The sequence below is a fragment of the Gallinula chloropus genome, assembly GCF_964237585.1.
Source record: "Gallinula chloropus genome assembly, chromosome: 1".
NCBI classification, from domain to species: Eukaryota; Metazoa; Chordata; class Aves; order Gruiformes; family Rallidae; genus Gallinula; species Gallinula chloropus.
In genome coordinates this window covers 125,360,034-125,384,845 of record NC_140085.1, presented here as the reverse complement: position 1 = coordinate 125,384,845, position 24,812 = coordinate 125,360,034, and the positions used below count along the sequence as shown (strand labels likewise).

General features: G+C 45.2%; 1 protein-coding gene across 4 annotated transcripts in view; it reads right to left on the bottom strand.

The window, feature by feature from the left end:
• Positions 1–1,329: 1,329 nt before the first annotated feature.
• DMD (dystrophin) overlaps positions 1,330–24,812 on the bottom strand; it is a gene marked incomplete at its 5' end in the record, with an annotated part of 1,290,802 nt that continues 1,267,319 nt past the window's right edge. For all 4 annotated transcript variants that reach the window (XM_084279200.1, XM_084279202.1, XM_084279199.1 and 1 more), the window contains 4 exons: positions 1,330–3,395; positions 19,174–19,266; positions 24,164–24,287; positions 24,557–24,800. In XM_084279200.1, the coding sequence (XP_084135326.1) occupies positions 3,298–3,395; positions 19,174–19,266; positions 24,164–24,287; positions 24,557–24,800 (559 nt within the window). In that variant the 3' untranslated portion in view covers positions 1,330–3,297. The remainder of the gene's footprint in view (positions 3,396–19,173; positions 19,267–24,163; positions 24,288–24,556; positions 24,801–24,812) is intronic.

Genomic DNA, 24,812 nt, shown 5'->3' with positions numbered 1-24,812 from the left:
AGGTGGCTGAGGCACCAAGATGTGGCTAACAAGGGCGGTTTGGCAAGTGGCAACATGGGGATGCTGCAGCACAACTAAGGTGAGGATTGCTGGAGAGGAGATGTGGTGGGCGACTGGTGAATCATAGTGGTCTGGGTTGGAAGGGACCCCCAAGGATCATAGAGCTCCAACCCCCCTGCCACAGGCAGGGTCACCACCCTCCAGGCCTGGATCTAGACAAGGTTGCCCAGGGCCCCATCCAACCTGGCCTTGAACACCCCCAGGGATGGGGCATCCACCACCTCTCTGGGCAGCCTGTTCCAGCACCTCACCACTCTCTCTGTAAAAAACTTCCCCCTAATATCTCATCTAAACCTTCCCTCCTTTAGCTTCAATCCATTCCCCCTTGTCCTGCCATTGTCTATCCTTTAAAAAAGTTGATTCTCTGCCTGTTTGTATGTTCCCTTCAGGGACTGGAAGGCTGCAATGAGGTCCCCCCACAGCCTTCTCTTCTCCAGGCTGAACAAGCCCAGCCCCCTCAGCCTCTCTTCATAGGGCAGGTGCTCCAGCCCTCTAATCATCCTTGTGGCCCTCCTCTGAACCCTCTCCAACAGTTCCACGTCTTTCTTGTATTGGTGGCCCCAGATCTGGACACAGGACTCCAGATGGGACCTCACGAGGGCAGAGTAGAGAGGGACAATCACCTCCCTGTCCTCTTCTGACGGAGCCCAGGATACCATTGGCCTTCCAAGTGGCAAGAGCACACTGCTGGCTCATGTCAACCTTGAGAAAAAAACACTGCCCCTTTTATAACATAATTGCGTGCTTTATTGATATACACAGTAAAGCAGTATATAATACAATAGTAAGGCATATATTTGGTGAAATTTGATATGTTGTGAAAAAAAATGCAGTAAAACAGAAGTTTATAAAAATAATTAGTAAATGTTACAGTGTTGGTGTTAAAACACAATATATTATGATATCCAAGTAATAAACCAGTACCGAATAACAATGAAATAACATGCCATATGGTATTTATGTATTCAATTACACTGATTATGTTTTACAGTTTAATACTCTGTCATTATAAGGAATACGAAATCCCAAATTATGCTTAGAAAAGCAGCGATAAAGCTTTCAACTTTTTAAATATTTTTCTTTTTTTTGACAGACTCACTCCAAAACTAAGATCTAGAAAGTAAAACAAAACAAAACAAAACCCTGATGAAAACAACCGTGCAATCCTTTTCTCCTCCTTATTTCATTTTTCTGAAGAGAAGGTTTAATGTATAAGGGTGGTGGGGTTGGGGGAAAAAGAGGGAACCCATCTCTTCCTCCTCTTCTCAATTTAAACCTTCTGACAAAAAAAAAAAAAGACCATGAGAAATACCGAGGGTTCCTATTGTAATAAAGTGTTAAAAAAAAAAAAAAAAGCTCTTTATTAGGAAAGCAGAGGTTTGGGGGGATTGTACTTGTTTATCTTTTGTAAGTGATTATCGTTGGCGGTGTTATTATTTAAACGATGAGACCTGGTCACACAATGGACACGTGGTGATGATGTAACATTATCTGTACGTAATCGTCAGGAACACCACAAAACCAAAGTGAGGTAGAAATAGCATGACTAGCCATGTTCAATGTTAACTAGCATCCAAAATAAAACCTTTCCCAAGTTTAATTACACTTCATACAAGAAGAGGTAACAGATTTTGTTTTTTTTTTTTTTACTCTTGCAATACAAAGTCAGATGGTGTGTTTCTACGTATTCTAAAGGTAAAATTAAAAGCTGGTTAAGAAAATGAAGTGGTAAAGCTTTTGCTGGCAGCACCTCATACCCAAACCTACCTCTCGCGACCTGCGGTCCAGCTGGCTAATGGGTTCCGCTATCGGTCCCTCTCTTCCTCACGTTATTGTGCATTGTGCAGGGCTACTTGTAGGGAGAAAAGGGGGAGGGGAAAGGACCAGGGCCTTTGTTTTGGTGACAAATCTCTCATGGAGCAGTGTGGCTACCTTCACCTGATCGCCGTACGCGCGCAAGAACAGCAGTAACTAACTCTTCCACAGCCTGTCCCAAGGGCTGCCCGCAGCCTGGCAGCTCCTCGGGACCGGCTGCTGCAGCAGGCTGAGACACAGACTGGGGAAAGCTCTGGCTCATCCTCCAGAGCATGGCGGAGCGTCACGCTCACCGGCAGCTCTGGGAGCCGGGCGAGCGAAGACGCTCCGCCAGTAACTTACCCGTGGCTTCGGGTCAGGAGCTGATCCCGCAGCGGGTGGGGAGGGGACTTCTCCCCGCTCCCTCCTCTCCTCTGCAGCAGAGGGGGCAGCGGGGAAGGAGAGCTGTACCCCTGCCCAGCTCCTGCAGAAGCACTGGTTGCTGGCCGTGGCCAGCGGGCTACCGGACGCTGAGGTCCAAAGGTTTCATCTGGTAAGGCAATTTCTACATTCCTTTGCTAACACCGTTCAGGGATTTAGTCAGCAGGGGAAACACTGGCACACAGGACGGTCACTAATTTTATTCCTTTCCTGTTTCTTCTGTGGTTTGACTTTTTTTTTTCCTTTTAATTTTTTTTCCTTTTCCCTTTTGTGCAGGCTCTGTCATGTTATGTGCTCTTTCATTTAATTATTGCAAACTACCTGTGGAATCCTTAATTTCACTACAGTTTTACGCAACTGCCTTCACTGGAAGTTGAGTGTTGGGGGTCTTTTTTGTTTTTTATGAGCCAGCCCATGTCAGACAGAACCAATGAGAAACTCAAGTTGGCCGTTTTGGTGTCGCTGCAGGAAACACTTGTTGGTTTGTTGTTGGTTTTCTTTTTTTTCCTTCGTTGATAGGCAAGGAAAAGAACACAGGACATGGATCTCTCTGATGCAGTTACATAGCTGAAATGGAACTAAACAAATGCACTGCCTCAGTATTTTTTTTTTTTGTGGTTTTTTTTTGAGGGGGTTTCTATAAACAATTATTTTTTATAAAGCACACTTTAGTTTACAATCTTTCATTATAACTGTTATAAATTTTTTTTTAAACAACCCGAAATGCGTTCCATATAAAGAAATGGCAAGTTATTCAGCTATCAAGATTTTACATGTAGTTTTCTTATAGTTTTTTTGTACAATTGCATAGACGTGTAAAACCTGCCATTGTTAACAAAACAGTAACAGACTTAGGAAACTACTGAAATCTACAGTATAGTACCACTACCCTTCACAAAAATATAGATTTGTTTTCTTGTAAACTCTTACAGTCTAATCCTCTTGGTAGTATGAATATTATAAAAACCATGCGGGACGCCTGAAGTTGTAAAACACATCTTGCTATTCTAACACCTTGTCGTCGGTCATCACTGTCACTAAGGTTTCCATCGCTCTTCCCAAGTCGTCTGCCATGTGGAAAAGGCTCCCTACATTGTGGCCTGAAAGAGAAAGCCAAAGAAGAGGAAGTTAAACGAAGAATACACGGCTGCAGATCGGCAGGAACGTTTTGCAGACACGGGCATCACGGGTCCATCACTCTCCATGCACCGCTCACACTGGAGAGTGCTCTTCCCACACACCTCCTCGATGAGTCTAGCATGTCCTCTGTCTTGGTTTCAGCTGGGATAGAGTTAATTTATTTCTAGCAGTGGGTGGAATGCTGTGTTTGGGAGCAAGGATGAGAGCAGTGCTGATAACACACTGATGGTTTAGTAGTTGCCAAGCAGTCAGGGACTTTTCAGTTGTTCATATTGCGCTGGTAACGAGAAGGGAGGGGACACAGCCAGGACAGGAGACCCAAACTGGCCAAAGGGGGTATTCCATGCCAATTATGTCATGCTCAGCATAAAAGGGGGGCTGGTGGAGGGAGAGGCAGGCAGTTCCAGGACGTGTGGTCTTGGGGATGGTCTGGTTTTGGGATGGCTCAGAGCTGCACAGCCTGAGTTGTGCGGTTCGGTGAGACACTGCATTGTGTATCAACAGTTCCATATATTTTGCTATAAAGTCCTGTTATCATTGTTGTATCTGTTTTTCTGCTATCTCAGGAAACTATCCTTATCCCAACCTGTGAGGTTTTGGTTCCTTGGGTTTTCTTCTCCCTCCCCAATTCCACATCCCTGCCCCCCTCTTAAAGAACCAGCGGTCGCGTGTGCCTGGCTCTCGGCCGGGGCAAACCCACAACAGCCTCTTTAGCAAAGGCTGCTGGGTTTGCAGAACACTGAATAGCAATATTGGCTGAACGGCTTCAGTAAACCGTGCTGGCAGTGAGCCGCCCCAGCTTTGTTTCAGAGCACCCCCTTGCAGCAAGGAAGCTGCACCACTGCCTGTGTTCACCGAAAGCAGCGGTTAAATCAATCCACTGACACCACAGAAAAGTTCCCAACTGGCGCTGCGAGGGTTTGACCATTCAACGCTCTATCAAGGAGAGAAACAGAAACAAGCAGATCAGCAGCAATTAACTAAATCATTAAACCCGAGGGGGCCCAGCAGGATACCTGCACAGACACCTAAAACGATGACCAAACTGAAGGAAGGGCTGCAGGGGTCTTTAAAATACCCTTTCCAGCAGTCCAGCAGAAACAAAGATGCCACAGTTACCCAGCAGTGGCTGTGTGGTGATCCAATGGAGCACCCACCCTCACCCGTAACCACCGTCCTATGTGGAAGTGATGAGTAAACGCAGAGGACAGCTCTGGACACAAAGTCTGCAACTTCTTACACTCATTTTACCACTGCTGGAAACAGCAAGGCAAGGCAGCCACCCTGACCAGCAGCAAGGAATGGCTGCAGCGCAACTACAGACTAAGCAGATTTGATGGTAGGGGGATTAAACTGCCACAAGTTGCCATTTTAGGCCCTTGGAGTACCCTGCCTGGTCTCCAGCTGCTTTCCAGAAGAGTGTAGGTCTCCTTCAAGTCCTGGGTCCAATCTGCAGCCCTCTGTGACTGTCTTAAAAACCCTCTGGTATCTCAAATGACAGAGATGTCACAGTTTAAACAGTCAAATCACATCTGGTGTCTACATCCTGAAGAAAAATATGACTGGACAGAGATCCGGGCACCCTACAAGATGAACATCCAAACCAAGGACTGAGTATTCCAGATTTCTTGCAAGGACAAGGAGGAACGAGCAGACAGAAGGTCTTAAAACAAGCAGAAGGGAATTACACTCCACGCAGCACATAATTGTATTACTGAAATCATTGCCACAGGCTGATGTTGAAGCCAAACACATAAATGAGTTAAAAAAGGAGTTAGAAAATAATCACTGAAGAAAGATTTATTTAGATGCAAAGAAATGCATGCGACCTCCAACTCAGAAGTCCCCAAGCTGCAAAGTGCCAGCAACTGAGTACATAGCAGGGGAAGCGTTACTCAATAGAACTGTATGTACCTATGCTCTGAGGGGTTTGAGTTACTCCCCGAGAGTACCTGTGGTAGAAAATTTGTCTGGAAAAACAGGGGAGGTGCAGCACCATCTGTGCACAACCCTGCTTCCCAGGAATGCTCTGCGTTAGCCTGGATGCCGAGACCTTGCCGTGGTCCTTGAGGAAGGAGCACGTAATCAGGAAAGGACACAACTGGGGTATCCAGGAGGCACCTTTCGTGAGGTCCCACCTGTAATGTGCCGGAGCCTGACTGTTAACACTGCCACCTACATGGTGGGCGTCCCTCCTGCCACAACTGTCTTCTCTAACAACAGGAATGAGCCTTCCCTGCAGGGCAAATCAAACCTCCAAATGTTAATCCATAAAGGCAGTTGTGCACCGCTGACATTTCTGTGGTACGTAGGAGCTTGGAGTGAAGTTGGTCAATATTCACCCACACTTACGGAATAGAAAAAAAGCGACCTGAGAAATATCCAGAGGAGTTTGTTCCTTCTGCAGAACTACTACCAATTTTTAAATTCAAATACTAATTTTTTAATGCAGCATTCATTACACACAGCCAGGCTGCAGCTAAATGGTAACTACTCGACCAGCTGCCCATCTGATAGGGAGCTGCGCTGTGCGTGATGCGGTTTGCTGATAAGTACTTGGTTCTAGCCTGGTGAGGCTTCGCTCACTGCTGTGATGCACAGAGAAACAGATGCATCAAATGCCAGTTTCACCCACAAATCATTAATGTATAGCTATCCTATTCATGCTCATTGGCACGTCAAGTAGTAGCGTATGAAAAACTCCTCCTGCGAAGTACTGCTCAAAACAGAGTTTACTTCAAAGTAAATGAACGCTGCCACGTTTATTTTAGATGTGAGGGATAATCTCAACCATGCAGGCCAAGATCAATCCCATAAATTACACTGGGGAAAGTGAAAATCTGATGAAGCCATAGGAAAACAACGTATTTCTGATGGAAGATGCCTGTGTGAACAGAGAAGTAGCTGCCCTGGTCTGCTCTGCTCACCTGAAACTCTGACAGGGCTCAGGTATCTTTGCAGCATGTGCTGTCAAGGCCATATTGGGATAACCCTGTTATAACTGGAGTGACCTGCAGCATCCCCACAAATTTCCTCCAAACTGTTTTAAAGCAATCTCCAGGCTTTAATTACTCCTTTACTTCCTCACCTGCGGTGACCTATGGGACTGCGGTGGGGAGAGCTGCAACTGGTGTGAGAGGCACGGCTGCCTGCGGGAGCACAGTCTCTCATTCAGGCTCTCTTGTTTCTGGAACGAATGATGGGACTCCAGGGTTCTACAGGGATTCCAACACCATTCATTCCCAGCTTGGGAGGAGGGATCACCCTTCCATGGACTTAAGAGCAACCCAAACCGCTAAACCCCACCTTCAGAAAAAAATCAGTATTTGTGAATGCTGTTTAGTTTCGTCAGACACAGAGCTGTAAAGGCAGGCTGGGTTTACGGGAAGAGGCTGGGTCTAGAAAGAAAAACTTCAATAAAAAAAAAAAAAGTCTTTCAGAAGTAAGTTGCAATAGGTACAAGCTGCTAAATTGTTCAGGCAAGCAAGACCTGGGCCAAGACAACCTTTTGCACCCATGGATCCCCAGGCATAAACATCACAGGAATGTCTGCTTGTCTTTTTTACCTTTCCTTGTGAATTGCTGCCACATTTTTGAAACAACCATTCTTCAAATCTGATCTCCCTCCAGAAAAGCTGCACAGAGGCGTGCTGGGGTGATTAAGGAGATAGACTCCCTCTTCCCCCACCCCCAACAACATCCATGCTACCCCCTAGCACAGGTCTCACTTTCCTCTGCAGAAAGCCCGAAGGATGGTGTGCCTCCTCCTGAGACACTGGAGAGTCCAGCTCAGAGCACGGCCACAAACCACCTCTGGCTGCTGCTTTTGTTATCAGCTGGACTGTAAAGCACAACAGCTTGAGGACCACCATCTTTGGGACCACCATGGGATGGAGGGATGGGCCAGAGGAGCGGGCAGGAGAGGTGTGTGCCAGCCACTCAGCCAGCGAACCCTCAGCCAGGCGTTTGGGGCTCCAGCAGCAGCGTTCTCGCCTCTCCCGCGTGAGGGAGCCACGGCTGGCTCAGGCAAGACTGCAAATGGCCCAGACCAACCATTTGCTGGGGCTGTATGTGTGCAGTGACTGCACCCTTGTCTGCAATGCCTAAAGAAGTGCTCAAATTCAATGAATGCTGCTGACTTGCCCTCTCTGAGGCAGAAATGTAGGGCGCTGACATTTTTAATTAAGAAGCAAATGAGGAAAATACCATCCTAAAAGCACTTAGAAAAATGTAAATCATAGCTTTCCTCTCATTATTATTCAAGTTTTAAAGTAATGCCACCAAAGAAGGCATGAATTCCATTTTTTTCCCCTTTTCTCTTCTTTTTTTTAACATGAAAGCTGAAAAAGTGTTCCCCATGCTCGAGGCACTGGGGGGTTGAAAGGTGCTACTTGCCTAAGAAGAAAACTGGCACCCACTCTGAAACGCAGCAGGAAGGCTCGAAATGGACACAGACGGTATTAAGTTAAGACACAGAAGTGGAATATTAACACAGGTGCCTTTGCTTTGAACACAGAAGACGCCTGTTTCTGCAGACACTAACTACATCGCTCCTGCTCACGCACAGAACGAGGCGTTTCGCGTCTGCTGAATTCGCCTCAGAGGCTCTACTGGAATTGAGGCCCCTGGGTGAGGGTGCAGGAACCGAGCATCAATCTTACACTGCAGCTCGTCAGAGAAAGAAACATGGAGCTTTCAGACTGGAGAGAGTGGATAGAAAGCAAATTAAGAAACCCCAACACAGTGCAGTGCTTTTTTTCAGCTGCACGGATTTCTAACTCTTCCCTGACAAGAGAAACATCCCTCCTGTTGGTGGCCTGGGGTGTGATGCCCTTCCTCATGTCAAGCGATGCCACAAAATCCATGGGATCACACATGAAGACAACACCTAATGTGGGTAATGGGATCAAAACCTGTCCGGGTGGGTTGAAAAGGTCACGACTGACCTTTGCACAAATGGGTTCACAGGTGAAGCCAAAGCTTCTATACCTCAGCTCACACGCTTCACAAGCAGGTGGAGAACTGTGCTTTATATCCAGCTCTGCCTGTGGCCAAGCCCCCTCTGGAACTGTCAGCGTGCAGAAGTGTAGCTGCAGACTGGCGAGCCGTTCGCTGAGGTCAACTTTTTAGGGTTAAGCTGGTGGAATCTGATCAGGTAGGACATGTTTGTTTCTCTCACTTTTTAAATTTCATTATTAACTGTATCAAGGATGGCCCCAGCAGCAGCCTGCTCTGAACGATACGCCTACAGGCGAGTGAGCGCAGTGGAAATCCACAGCCTGCTTTGCTGAACTGGGGGACAATTTTGAGACTCTGCGAGCCAAGAACATGCAGGGCCAAACATGAAGTATTTCCCATAAAACTTCTGGAGTGGTGCAGGCTGCTCATGACATCCCAAGCACCCTTTTTTAACCATGTGAGAGGAAGGGACTGGATGGAAAATCCTATGAGGAGCAGCTGAGAGAGAGCTGGGGATGTTTAGCCTGGAGAAGAGAAGGCTGAGGGGAGACCTTATCATTGCCTACAATTACCTGAAAGAAGGTTGTAGAGAGGTGGGTGATGGTCTCTTCAGCCAGGTGACAGGAGATGGGACAAGGGGAAATGGAACAAAGCTGCACTGGGGCAGGTTCAGATTAGAGGTTAGGAAAAAATTATTCACTGAAAGAGCTGTCAGGGCCTGGAACAGGCTGCCCAGGGAGGGGGCTGAGTCACCTTCCCTGGATGTGTTTAAAAAACGGGTAGATGAGGTACTTAGGGATATGGTTTAGCTTAGGACAGGAACAGTTGGACTTGATGATCTTAAGGGTCTTTTCCAACCTTGGAATTCTGTGATTCCGTGACCTGCCATTTGAGGACAGAGTTAGCCCGCACCAAGGCTCTTACACCTGGAAGCGGCTGGGCCTGTGCCAGCTCCCACGGCCTACACAGGTAAACACTGTGTTGAAGGCAGCACGTGACTACCCAGGGCAGCCTGGCGCTGACTGGGGGTTTGCAACAGCTCTGCTAAAACCCCCAGTGCAGTGCCTTGCCCGGAGCCCCCTGACCCTGCTCTGCTCCAGCAGAGCTTTGCAATTCAGGGTTACCCTTCACTTTCTGCCTCATCCACACCGAACATCCTCCGTGCGGGAAAGGTTGTTGCACAGCTACTTGCAATGGCACTCAGGGAGCCTCTGCATATTTTATCTTTAATAACCATTTTTTTTTTGCGAGGGATTCATCCTTCTAACGCTGTATCTGGCTGGCAAGTGGGGAGCAGCTTCACAGAGGACGAATCAAGGCTCTCTGGAAAGACTTTCAAAGGCACTATGACAACGCAGCGCAAAACGTTTTCCTCCCTTAACAAGCAGCAACGTACAAGATTCTAAACTCTATTTTGCATCAGACCAACCGTGTCCTTAAGTGCTCAGTGAAAAACCATTTGCATTGCTGAACACAACACTGTGGAGCTGGTGAATGTTAGTAGCATTCTTCATTCTGCAACGGCATATCGGGAATTAAACCACCTGAAACTCCGATACCTCTCAACTCTCACTGTTCTAAGGAAAAAGAGAAGGATTGTAAAGGGAGGAATGTAAATGCAATTGTGAGCATGTAAGCAGAACAGCAAGAGACACAGGTCTCCCTGTTTTGCTTCCATACAAGAACAACAGAGCTTGCCAATGGCTGCAGCATCTTTGCTGCCCATGGTTGTAACACGGAGACTTAATTTCGATGTATCAGTTTCTCCTCCCCTGAGTTCCCAGCTCTGGGGGAGGACACAAAGCAGCGCAGATCCCTGCGCTGACACTGTGTCTCTGCTGAAAGTTGAGAGGTATGCTACTGTTAGAGCACACACAGGGAAATGCACTTGGCAAAATCAAACAAACCCCAAAGCAAAATAAAACCACCCCCACCCTTCACCCGCCCCAAGTGAACCCGCGCCGCCGTCACACGCATGCTGGGCACGGAAAGCAAGCTGTGACAAACAGAAGCCATGGCAGTGAGCCTGCGTCTCACTAACCTCTCTCACTGGCTTTCCAGGGGCATTTCTTCCTTTAGGAACAGAGAGAGGAAGTGGAAGAAATATCAGAAAAGAAAGGAAAAGAAACAAACAACCACATGTGAATACATATTTTGTACTGTAAGAGACACTTCAATTTCCAGTTAGGAATTTACTGTTAAACAACCACATTTCTGCTTTAAACAAAGGCTGAAAGTGCACGAAATCCACTGCTGATTCTGAGCTGATTTATTCAAGAACAGTTCTGCAACCCGCGGCTTGCTTTTAACCTAGCAAAAACACTTGAGAGTACTGTGCAGAACAACTCACAGGTCTCTCAGCTGAGGATAAGGATGCCGGAGAAGAAATTAATTCACTTTCCCAGCATCCAAATTTCCTCAATTTGAGTACTTCTACTAATCAGTATTAGTGGTAAAACGGCTACTTCCCCAATGCCCAATTAATTAATTCATCCAGACACTTTACATTTTGTTATGGCCTACATACATACAGGTATACATTCATACATACACCTCTGTGTACATATACACAGGCACAAACACACACGTTTTACACTGACAGCTGCGGACTGGTACGGAACATGCTCACATTCCAGGTGAGTATATTCTGAAAGATGTTTCCAACAAGCTGATCCACAAGTACTGTGAAACCGAGGGGGTGGAAGGGGAAAGGGAGAAAAAAAATTCAAGTGAGAGGGGTAAAAATGGAAAGTATCACATCACTTTCGAGTTGTGCTGCCAGAACGGAGGAGTCATTATTGCATGTAGCTGAAAAGATGCTCCCGACAAGCCTCCATGGAAGCCACGCTTTGATCATACCGATTGTTCTCAAACATTTATCATAGCATATTTGTTTTTAGAAGAGGAAAGCTGGGTGTCAGTCAACCGCAGAAACACCCCTTTGCCTCCCTTCCCATTGCAGTGACAATAAAACAGTCTCTGTCTCCAGAAGCAGTGTCCTGCTGCCACTGGCGCGTTACTGCAGGCCCCAGCAGGCCCCAACGTTGTAGCTTTAGGCGAGAAAGCCACTGCCGCAGATGCTGTTCAAGAAAGAGGATGATCTTTGCCCCAGAGCTGCTGTAAATGATGCAACTGTAAGCAATGTATGGGGCAACGGGGAAGGAGACAGATAGATAGAGAAAAACATCCTGGTCAGCCCAATGGTAGTGTAATTGCTGTGGAATATTCTCCTAGGCCTGGCAGCCTGCAGGAGAAGGGAGGCAATAAGTCGCTTTACAGGTATTTCCCAAGGTGCAGAACAAGGGTCTGTAACAGAGAAATGCTGAACTGAGGTGGCAAAAGAGAGGGGGAGAGGGCGGAGGAAGCAAATGGCACCACTGACCACCATGGGTCAGGGCCACCGCTCAGCTCCAAGCTCCACACGATGGAAATGGCCGGGGCAACCCGTGAAGGGCCTGGACAGCAAAGGTGCACAACAGAGGAAGTTTCGTTCCCTTCCTTCCCCTCTCCTTCTCCCCAGGAGCATGCTTTCCATTAGAAATGGTAACAACAGGCTTGAAGTCATGCTCTGCGTGCGGGTTTTTACTGTGGTCCCACGGGGAGCCTGAACTCAGGTTATTCCTACACCAGATGTGCTGGTGGTGCAGAGGCACCAGAGCGAGCCTGATGGCAAGGAGAAGTGTGGCTTTGGTTCTACAGACTTCACCCCACCTCTGTAGGACTTAGGTGAGAGACTGAACAGCCTGTGACCTCCTCTGGCATTTCTGTCAGGAGCTATGAATGCTAAAAAAGAAGAAAGAAAAGAATGCCTCCCAGGGGAGAAGATGAGAACCTCTCACTGATGTAAGTCATGTAGCAGAAAATCCTCAAAAATGAAGATATAAAGTCCATTGCTTACTTTGGTTGTCTTCTGAGGAAGAGCCCTAAGGTTTAGGTGAGTAGGTGGTCTACCTAAGGCCTCCAGAAACTGCATAGCAGGACAGCTGGGTGTGCAAGAGTCCTGGGGCATGAATGAGAGCCAGCAGAGTATGGTTTAGCTTGGGTCAAGGGGAGAGAAGGAACTGCCTACATGCGAAGTACTGTATCCTTTCAGAGGTCTTAACAAATGCCTGCTTGTCTGCACAAGTATCTAAAATTGCAGCAACACAGTGTCTAATTTAAATACCTACGTGAGCCAGGCTGGATTCAGCTGGAAAATGAATACACTTCAAGGTAACTGGGATAGCGCTGCGCCACACAAAACAGCTGGTGAGGGAAGTCTGTGGTGAGTAATCAGCCCCAGAGTTTGTTAAATGCAACAAAGAGTAGCACTACTACCGTATCAGCTAATTTCTTTTGGAGGAAGATTAAAAAGGGTTTAATGGATTTTACTTTATTTTCTTCTTTGCATATGAATGAATGTGTGTCTCTGAGTTTTCAGGCAAGGAGTACAGCTCGGCATAAACTGCAGAGGAAGGAGATTGCCTGTATTGCTGCAGTTCTGAAAATTTGTATTCTGCAAGGCATCAAAATACTGATGCACAATCCATAGGTGCCTAATTACTTAGTATTATTCCTGCTTGAATTAAGGTTTCCTACTCTTATAAAATTTAGAAGAGTCTTCCTTTTTCTTCTTTGGAAACCGACATGACATTGAATCACAGGCAAAGGCAGAGAGAGTGTGATCAAACTAAACCTGAAAGCAGAGGCATGAAGGAAAACTTCATGCATCTATGCAGATTCAGATCAAAGCCAAGAGCAAAAAGCATCGACTGCACTGCTCCACTCACTGAACTCAGGAGAGGGATGGGGCTGCAGAGGGGAGAGATCAATATCTGTGAAGAGCTTTTTTTTTATGGTCTGGAGCACAAGTCCTCTGAGGAGCAGCTGGGGTAAGTGGGGTTGTTTAGCCTGGGGAAAAGGAGGCACCTTATGGTGCTCTACAACTGTCTGAAAGGAGGTTGTGGCCACGTGGGTGTTGGTCTCTTCTCCTGAGCAACAAGTGATAGAATGTTGTGCTAGGGGAGGTTTAGAAGAAATGGCCTCAAGTTGTGCCAGGGGAAGTTTAGATTGGATATTAGGAAAAACTTCTTTCTGAAAGAGTGGTCAAGCATTGGAACACTGGTGGAGTCACTGTCTCTGGAGGTGGTCTAAGAACATCTAAAGGTAGCACTCTGGGACATGGCTTAGTGGGCGTGGTGCTGCTGGGTTGATGGTTGGGCTTGATGATCTTAGACGCCTTTTCCAACCTTAATGACTCTATGATTGCAAATCTCAACAGATTTAGTCCTCATCACTGTGCCAGCAGAACTCTGCAGAGAGGCTCAGACAATTTGGTCCTGTTGTGCCACAGGGGAGCAGTAAGGGATCTCAATCACCCGGGCTCACGGATGTGGGATTCAGGACCACAGCACAGAGAAGGGGACACAGTCGAGAAGAGGCCAGCGTAGCTCAATTGGAAGAGTGTTCCCAGAATGTCCTACAGTGTAACAACCCCAGGGCACTCTTCCATTGATTCAATAAAGTTTGAAAAGTCTGTGTCATAAGACTTTTTGATTTTCCTTTTCTGTCAGAATAAGAGAGGGTGCATTATTTGCATTGCTGGGAGTGGCTGGTTCTGCTTGGGACGTGAGTCCCATGCATGACAGAATCCAGTTGATATAAGAGAGGAGCTGATGTGTCCGGTGTGTTTTAAGCGACTGAGAGAAAAGTAAAGCAAAACTTGTAAAAGATGCTGCTGCTCTCAGTGCCATTTATTTATTGCCATGAGGTCTTGTAATGTCACTGCACAACAACTGCACTAAGTGGTGCTATGATAAACAATAGTGGTGAGTGCTGATTCTCCTCCAAGCGTTTCCACATGATGTCACAGTCTCCTAGCTCTTCTAAGCCAACGTGGTTTTACTTCTAATCATATCCACCAGCAAGGGCTCTGCACTGAAAGCCTGGGAAGTTCTCTCACCAGCTTCAGTTAGCTCAGGAAGTTCTGCCTCAAAATTCCTCTCAGAGCTTCATTCACAGGAAGCATTTGACACAAAACTGTAACTGCAAAAGACAGCCGGGAGATCCACCAGAAGCGGTGCAACTTGTCTTGTCCTCAGCGCTGGAGGAGAGATGAACTTGGCTTTAAAAATACTGGCCTGATAATCTTTCTTACTAACTGTGAACCAGTTCCCTGGAGATGTAGCAGCTTGGGCACAAATACAGCATGAAAATGTTTTCCTCTGTGGCCCATTATCAAGCAGGGTCAAAGAAACCACTGAGGTGGTATTTAATGGTAGATTTCCACTACATGTCAGACCTCTGGCTTTGACATCTGTTTTGCATTAGCACAGCAGCTGCTTGAAGCAGCTGCAGCAGTTGTGAATTTGCTGGTAGCAGCAAACTAGAAGAGGAATGGGTGGGAGGCCTTGTAGATTAAAAGGAAAGAAAAATTCCTTAAGGACAGCAATCATCAGGTATTCAGCAGAATTTTTCTCTCCAGAAATGAAACACCAAGAGTCAGCTGCGCAAGGAGCATGGAGGTCTTCTGCTCCTTAGGAAATGCCAAGAACTGCCAAAAGGTTAAATGGAGGAAACAAACAAACAAAAGCTCTATAAAAGGTACATAGGAAAACAAGTTAGTGCACCTGAGATCTGCTTATGAAGGTCTATGACACAATTTATTTACCACACGCTTCTCTAAAATGCACTGAAAATGATGCTGTGAAGCCTCAATGCCCTTTTAAAAACAAGTCTCTGCAGCAAAAGCTTGGAAAATATCATAACCAAAATGAGTGTGGCTCCCTGTGAGTGACAATTAATTGTTAATACATTCCCTCTGTTCAAACTAAGTTCTAAGATCAAAATAAAAGCTACTACTTGCTTTAGGAAACTGTTCCTCTGCCTGAGAAAATCTTACTCTTCAGATGCTTTCCATGATATTTAGACTAAATATTTTAGTTTTCATTTGTATTCTGTGATGTTCAACTATATATATATATACACACACACACATATATGTGCACCCAAGCACAGACGTTGCACAGACTTTTCTTGCTTCAGCTCTGAACGTCTCTCATGAACCAAAGCCTTAAGAGTCCAGTTCATCCTTGTCTTACCCCTCTGAACACCTCCAATTTGTTGTTACCCAATGGCAATAGGGTACCCAGAATTATAACCCTGATTCAAAAGGAGCCTCACTCCCTATGCTCGTGACATGCCAGAGCTGGACCTTTAGTTTGAAACTTAGCATGCTCATTTCTATGGGCCACAAAGGAAACTCACACTTAATGTCCTGACAGTAACTTCCCAGTTTTTTTAATACACCACTACATTTCCCCAGTTGATTCCATGTATGAATTTCAGGTTATTTAGATGGATGTTTTTCCCTTCCTGGCTTTCATGTTGTTACTCTCATGTTCGATCTAGGTAAAAGTTTTGATGAATACCCCTTTGTGTCCTTTGTATCTCTTCTGGAACTGCATGGTCTATGAATAGCATAGCAGGCTTCTTCTACAGCATTAGTATACAAATAAACAAAGCTACTTGTAGTACTTTTCAATCTTGGGCATTTATTCCATCCTCCTTCTAGTTTTAATTCCTAAAGACCGTATGCATCATGTGTGGTGCCACCTCACACAGGTAGTTTCAATTCACCTTTCAAATAGTATTCACAAGCTCCTGTACCCCAAACACACTTCTGAATGCCAGATGGGGATGGCAGAGTTTCTTGCATCTGTCATTTTTTAAAAATTCTATTTAATAAGAATTAATATAAGAAAATACACTCTTTATAGAGCTGTGCTCATGGCTTGTTTGGGCTTATTGTTCTGTTAACTGACTACCTACAAATAGCTTGAGATTTGATGCAACCTGTAATGCACAGAAATACACTATGACTCCCACCACATCTATACTCTTACACAACACCCTCTTCTCCAAATGCTTTGCAAACTGCTTTCATTTTGATATCACTGTTGTTATAGATTGGAAACCCGAGATACAGATTTGCATCTCTCAGCAGCAAAAAAGGCCCCTGATTCAGTGGTTTGTGGAGATGAGTCAACCCTGCTTCCTTTTCTCCTGCCTGCAGTCCCATAAATCATAAGTCACATCCCTGACGCCCGGGGAATCTGACTGACCACAGCACCCTTCACCTCACGGTGATGGTCTACATGAGGCTGCGGCAAGCCCGCTGTGGACTCAAGCTTTGCTTCTGTGGGCACTGGGTGAGTATCACTCAATCACTAAAACAGGAGGAGGAGAAGATGACTGCACTAACTGAAGTTTGCATGAGATCTCAGCAAAACTGATGGTGTCAGTCACCCGCTGTATCAGCCAAGGAGTGGAAACTCGTTTGCAGAGGTTTCAGGACAACCTCTTTCTCACAGAGGGCATGGCCATTCCTATCCCTCAACCAAAAGCAATTACACAAACCTGGCATTCCTGCAGATGGATCAAAAGATACACGAAGGACGGAGAAACCTAATCGAGGTCTTCACCTCCTTAGCCAAAGCCTGGCACGATTCTCCAAAAAGCGAACAACTTTATCTCCCAGCCATACTCATCTTTTTGTGTAGTCAGAGAGAGAGGAAGAGGATTCTCTCCCAGCCCCACAGTGCCTTGCTCAGGGTCAGAAGAAAACTCAGAAGAAAAGTCCCGCGGGAAGCTTGACTCTGCCTGACTGCCCGTGCCTGCTCCTGGCTGCTGCACCTGGTGCTCCTCTTGTGGGTTGGCTGAGGAGGACAGAAGATGACACGTGTCCAACAAAGACTGTGCCTCCTCCTTGCTCACAGCCCTCCATGTAGTGAGAGAGTGGTTTTGTCCTCTACGGCTGCAGGTCAGGCAGGAAAGCCTGTAAGCTGCTATCTCTTCTAGGGATGCTTGTGATCACACACCACATTTCTAACATAGTTACTGAACAGACAAACAAAGTAAGGGAATTCCTTCTTTCTCTGTATTTAAATGGCAACGCTCTGCATCACCAGGGTGAAAATGTGAAATTACAGCTAAACTTACAGAACTAAAATATTAACTGACGTCACCATTCCCCCCCCCAAAAAAGCCTTTACATTCTGCCAGCCTGATTGATGAACCTTTCTTTTTTCCACTAAAAAATGGAATTAAACCCCTCTGCTATTCCATCAGTAGGGAGTGCTATCTAACAGACTGATCTCTACCTACTTATACACGGGAAATGAACGGCTGCATTTCAAGTACCTCATTAACTGTTGTTTTGTAAATTGCTCCTATTTTACTTGAAATTAAGCTTGTTTTTTTAAAAAGAAACACTGTCAACACATGTCATCAGATATGATTACCAATTAGATACCACACTGTGTGAGTGTTTTAACATATGGGGGCATCTACAGCCAGACACGTAAGATTATGCAAGATCATCTCCTAAATACAACATATTCACACAAATGACAGTCACTGATAAGAAGCACTGGCTGTGGCAACCTTGTAAACACAACTTTAAATATATGTCCATTTTTATCTATGTACCAGTATTTGGCAGATTTTTCATCTGTTGCCTCTGATAATAAGTATTTATGCAAAATGAGGGCTGGACGTGGTTTAGTAAGTAACATAGGTGGCAGGGGGAGGGTTGGACTAGATGATCTTGAAGGTCTTTTCCAACCTTAAGGATTCCGTGATGCTATGATTCTGTGGACATAGAACTTTTTCATATAACACTGAGGTGGAGATGGATGCCGTTGACAACACACTGTGTTAGATTTTTCTTAAATAATCTCTTTCTAAATGATTCCATCTTTTGATCTATAGCATGAGATCTTAGGCAGTTTATACTGCCTTCTCCTTTTCCACAGCTCACATACAATGCCTGGTGAGAGCTTCCTTTGAAATCAAAGCATGGAGAAAACTCAACTGAAAGTCTAATGTGACCGTCAATGGGTCTACCTCCTAAAGAAGAACCTCCAGGTGACGTGTCAAACCTGTGTAAGTCAGTGCCCATGCTGAAACCCACCACACAGGCTGTCAACAGACACAGGGGGTTTCTTTTGCCAAGATGGTTAAGGCTGAGCCTTCTTTCACAGCTAACATCCCAAACTTCCCATCTCCCACTAGGAATCTAAGCCATCTTTCTTGCAGCACAGTAATTTCTCTGGGCTCGGGAAAGGCCTTCTTTAATGGAAAAAAGCTAAACAAATAAATGCCAGCAATATAAAAGCTTATCTTTAGCAAACAATAGGAAACACTAAAGGAGATGCTGTGGTTGTATGCACAAGTGTGCCCTACACCACACAAACAAGTGTCCCACTTGTTTTACCTCCGTCCCTCTGGACACAACTGCTACAAGGTTGAGAACTTTGACTCAGAGCTTAGTAATAATTTTGAACCAGATTCTCCTTGGAGAAAGGTAAGGACATAAAAAGATGTGCAAAGAAATGATAAAAATAAAGATTCTGCTTGGAGAAAGGTAAGGACAGAAAAAGATGTGCAAAGAAATGATAAAAATAAATCAGCAAGGAGACTGACTGGAAAGGAAAGAAGCTGTGAGCAAAGGAACATGGCAAAAGGGAAGAGAAGAAAATGCTGGGGAAAAAAAGAGTCTTAGACAGGTATTGTTTTATCCACGTATCAAGTGAGGACTACCTGTGGAGGTAGCTCAAGGGAAAGGAGGAGCAGGCTGCTTCTCAACCCTAAGTAAGACAGGTTTCTAAGCCTACTGTTAAAATGAAAACAAAGAGAAGCAATAAACCTGAAACCAGAGCACAACCCCCTGAAAACACCAAGGAACAGAAAGCACTTTTGTCTTCTTCCCTCTCATCTGCCGCGGGAAGCAGCGCTCACCTCTGGAGCTGGGGAAGGAGTTGTTCAGCTGCTCCATCACTTCCTCCAAACCTGTGCTTGTGTCCTGGGGAGGGCTGAGCAGCTCATCCTCGCCTGGAAAGCAAATCCACACCACTGCGTGAGAGCCACTACAAAACCAGTTGCTAAGAGCTTGCCAGCGCCAGCGGCCTCCGTGAAGGCCGTTCACTGGAACACATTTCCTCCTCCTTAGGAGACAATCAAAATCCAAAAGGTGAATTTTGTGGATGATTACTTTTCTCTCCCTTTTTAAGGACCTAAGTGAAATTAAACCATGAATTTTAAACAATTAACACCGACTTTAATTCGCAAAGAGGGATTTAAGAAATAATCTACTCTGGTAGAAGAAGTGGGGTAAAAATGTCTGTTAGGAACATTTAGTTCCATAAATGACACTCGTTTCGGCTTCTTTTCTGCTATTAATGGAGAAAGAAATTGCTGTTGCGAGTGCTGCTATTGAGCAGCCCTCTAATCGCGCTGGCTTTGCGAGCTGCCTGCATCAGTACAGGACAGATTCTCATCTGCATCAGTATTAATATTTCTGACAGTTTAATTGCATCAGATTGGCGCTCCAAGAACATTCAATTGTACTGTAAAAGGGTTTAGCAGCAGTTTAATAAAGCGAAATACATTTCTCCCACTGAATAATTTCTATAACCTGATTACAGGGCAGCAGCTTAATGGGAAATGCAATACATTTTCTTTTACTGGGTGTTTTTTTTTTTTTTTGGTCATGGCTTCAGATAACTAAAATCCATATGTTGATTTTACTGTAGACCCTAGACTCCAAGACAAATTAAACAGAATACACCTAAAGGATAGGCTCTGAGTGAGTCTCCCCTTTTTTTTTTTTAGTAGATTTCTTTTCTCTCTATTAAAATAAAAAAGCAATTTGGCCTGAGAGGTACATCCTTATTTTCAAAATGACTTAATGACCCTTTATTCTACTATGCCCTGCTCTACTCAACTTGAGGAATAAACTGCCTGATTTTCTGTTAGCATATACATCCTTTAAACAATGAGGTTCTCCGTGCTAGTGGAAAGCTGCCTGAAAGAGATGCTAAAGGAGCACTTCAGGACTGCATTTATTTCCTATTACTACGCTTAGTGTTGGCCTCATCTTAGGGCCAGGAGTTTCACAGGAGTGATTACTGACCAAAAGTAATTCTTCCCACTCCGGTACAAGAAGTGGGGTAAAGTGTCTGCAAGAAGCACCGAATTCATGGAAGTGATGGTCTTCAGATCAGCTTCTTTTATACCATTAATGGTCTAAAAATATCTGCCGAGACTGCTTGTGGTTTGTTCAGCTTTTGGTTGGTTTCACACAAATCAACTCACACCGTGAGTTACTTCCACATCAAGTGTTGCACCAGCAGAAGTGCTTTAGCCGAAGTAAATGTCCTTCCAGCCTCTGCTGGGTGTCAAGGTGAAAGCTCAGAGTGAGATCTTGCTGCTTCTACTCGGGCTGAGGACCTGACCAGCATGTTTGTGGAAAGGCCCCCAGCCCTGAAGATCGAAAGGGAGGCCAGTGGTTTTGCTGCCCTGGCAAAACTGAGGACAGGTACCCATTTCCAAAGGTCCTGGTAAGGGCTGACACAAACTGAACTGTGTTGACCTTAGAGACTTCTGTATCTTTTATTTAAAATGCATTGCTTTTTCTTGTTTGGATGATCAATGTCTTAGTGAGATCGAGCGCATCCTCAGCAAGTTTGCAGATGACACCAAGCTGAGCGATGTGGTCAACATACCAGAGAGACAGGATGTCATCCAGGGACCTGGACATGCTAAAAAAGTGGGCCTGTGTAAAAGTCATGAAGTTCAACAAGGACAACTGGGCTGGGACAATCCTTGCTACCAATACAGGCTGGGTATGATGTGATAGAGACCAGCCCTGCAGGAAAGGTCTTGGGGTGTTGGTGGATGAAAAGCTCAAAGTGAGCCAACAATGTGTATTTGCAGCCCAGAAGGCTAATCACATTCTGGGCAGCATGAAAAGAAGTGTGGCCAGCAGGTCCACAGGAGGTGATTCTCCCCATCTACTCTGCTCTGGTGAGACCTCACCTGGAGTACTGTGTCCAGCTCTGGAGCCCTCATGATAAGAAGGACATTGATCTGTTGGAGTGACTTCAGAGGAATGCCACAAAAAACAATCAGAGGACTGGAGCACCTCTCCTACAAGGACAGGCTGAAAGAGTTGGGGCTGTTCAGCCCAGAGAAGAGAAGGCTTGGGTAAGACCTTATAGTGGCCTTCTGGCACCTGAAGGGGCCTACAGAAAAGCTGTGGATGGACTGTTTGTAAGGGCCTGTAACGATAGGGCAACAGCTTTAAACTAGAGCAGGGTGGGGTTAGATTAGACACTAGGAAGAAGTTCTTTATTATGAGAGTGGTGAGACACTGGAAGAGGTTGCTCAGAAAGTTGGTGGAGGCCCCATCCCTGGAGATATTCAAGGTCAGGCTTGATGAAGCGCTCTGATCAAGCCTGTTCAGTTATAGGTGTCCCTACTTACTGCAGGGGGGTTTGGACTAGACGACCTTTAAAGGTCCCTTCCAACATAACGCATTCTATCATTCTAAGATTTTTCTCAGCATTTCGTAGTAAATGAGAACATAAGACAAGCAACCCAACAAAAGTCAAGTCACTTTCAGACCTCTCTACCCAACAGTCTTCGCCATTCACATTTCTCCAAAAGGCCTGGAGAGCTGGGTAGGTCTCAGATTTTCTGATGGTTCCTGAATAAATTAAGTTCAGCAACAGCCTCTTGGCTCACATGCCTCAAGAAAGCCTCCTCTGAGCCTCCATTACCAGGGCAGAAGAGCCAATGATCAGGACTTTCCCATTAGCACTCTATGAGAAGAGAAGCAGAACCTTTCCACTTGCCCAGCTGCATTTCATGTTATCGAGGGATAAACTCTTCTCTTTGTATGATAAGATCTGATGTGGGTTGCTGCTTTTACCAGAAGGCAGGACAACACTGCTGGTGGAAAACCTTTTACAGTAATCTCTCCTGAAGAAAGCAGAGAGACGGAGAAGTGAGAAAGCAGGGAAAGAGAGAAGTGCAGTGGGTCTGTGTTCAGAGAAGAAAATGTAAGGTCTCATTTCACAAAGAAAACACAGAAAAGCTACCACTGTATTACCTTGCTGTCTGAGAGACCTGGGGACCCTCAGTATTTTCTTGAAAATTACAGCTCCCTCATTGCTGAGCACACGCTTGTAAATACTGCCTGGGAGCCGTACTTACATCGCTCTGGTTCCCTTCTCACTTCAGGAACACTTTCAGTCACGCTTCACAAGACTCTCAGACTAGCAAGCGAAGCTTTCTGGTGTGAAAGGAGACTTGACAAACTGAATTAGTTGTGGTTTGTTAGCTCAGTTAGTAATTCCTTTCATAAGCTTCGTTGCCCACTGCCAACAGCGTGGCTTTGCTGAGTCTCAACACGATCATACCAATAACTATTCAACATCTCACTGTCCTTTCACGTATCAGCTCAATCCAACAAGCAAAAAACTCCAAGTAATTTCTAAATATTTGCTTTAAAAAAAGCTTTTGTGGTTTATGTGATTCTATGTGTGTTAATTAATTAATTCCAGTCTCACAGGTTTAATGGGACAATTTTTTATCAAGTCAAATGAGAAGAAGTACGTTACTGTATTTTGTCCTGCAAAAGGATAAAATATGAAACTGCAAGGCTATTAGTAAGAAGGCTAGGAACCACTGCCTTCCTATCTTTTCTTGTGCATTTTAATTGACATATTTTATGTGATGGAATTCACATTTCTTTAAAAAGCTGATTCAAAGTACTCCACTGATACATTTTGTCTACCCTGTGCACGCCATAAACAGCAAAATACTTGCTACGATTAAAGGGTAGTATGATTAAAGGAGACTGCCGTTGCATGTGAGTGTACTCTCACCCCCAGGATTTAACTTAAGCATTCCTAAAGGTGTGATTTATGTCACATTTTTTGGTTGTAGGCTGTACAGAACCCATCTTGTTCGATACTGTACCAGCTTATGTTATCGTGTACGCTCGCTGCACCTCCCGCCATGATGGCACATCAGGCAGAGTGGAAGGGCCCCTCACATTCAGTTTCTCACTGTCACGACTCTTCCACCAACCGCCATGAAGAGAAAAGCTCTCACTGAAGACTCACACCCTCTCCAAAGCCCCTCTCTAATGTACACTAAACACATTTCTGTGTATGAAGCTGAATATTATCATCAGACCTCAAACATTATCTTGTCGAAGCGATTTAAGCACATTTGCCTAAAGATGCTGCAACGGTTGATTGATTTTTTTACTAGCAGCAAATCCTTGCTGCTTGGTATTAAATACTATTAATTACTTAGCAGGTAGGAAATTAGGAAAATGCTACAGAGCAGTTACTAAAAGCACCAAAATAAAAATTCCAGCCTCTAGCTAAGGCATATTATTACTTAACCTTACTCCACAACTTATACGATGTCCATTATCACATCCAGTGTGGTGTTCAGAAAAGGCACTACATGAGTGCTGCCTGTGAGTGACAGCTCAATCCTACCTATCATAATAAAAACAAGATCATACCAGTTAACATGGGGATGATTAATCAGACATTTAATCTCTTAGCTGTAATTAATACTATGTACATCTAAATCAGCCACGTCACGCCTAATAGCTGGAAGTCAGTTCCAGTCATTAGCTTTCTAGTGATAACCTGGTTTTGGAAGTGAAGCCCTGGCTGCTCTTTATGCTTAATGTCCAAATACCTGTGCTGCTGTGTGCACCGTGATCAAAAGCAAAAGCCTGAACCACAATGAAAATGCAAGATGCAACCAGCCAGATGACATCAAAGACCACTACAAATGCCTACTTCATTCTCACCTGAACTAAACAGGAGAGAAGAGTATTTTCTGTCTTTAAGGACTTTTTTTCCTGGAAAACGGGACTATTAACTATTTTTCTATGACAATCCAAACTTTCTTATCTTACCCATGGTTTCTGAAGTCTGGCTGCCAACTACACGAAGAAGCATTGGCTGACTGCTGTCTGACCTCTGCAAAGAGGTAGAAGGAGACGATAGTGTTGTACCATTCACCTTGGCATCTGCCTGTGGCTGAAAACCAAGGAGAAACAGAAGAGATTGTTAGTAATAGCTCTGTACAGTTGCACAAATCTTTGTATCTCTGTATTTTTTTATTTATTCCACGAAATGACACCAAAACACGATTTCACCTGCAGCCTGAAGAGCAATTTAGAGTGCTTTTCTCTGGCTAGCCTCTAAAGCTATGACTTTTTGGTTACGATGTTGGTTTTGATGACGCTTCACACCCTGTTTGGAAAATGACTGCACTGAGATCTAGACAAAAAGGCCCAAGGACTCACCTGCTCCAGCAGCTGCCTCAGCCTGTGCAGCTGTGACTCCAGCTGTTTGTTGTGATCCTCCAGAATCTGCATCCTGGCCTCCAGGCGGCCTTTGTGCTGGCGAAGCAGCTTGGCTTCTGCAATGAGCTCAGCATCCCGGGGGCTTTGTGGAGAAACCGGCATCATCTCCGGTGGGGACGGCAGTGGAGACAGTCCTTTGTGGTCGTGCTGTTGCTTCAAACGGTCATACTCTGCTTGCAAGTTTCTGTTGAGAAGT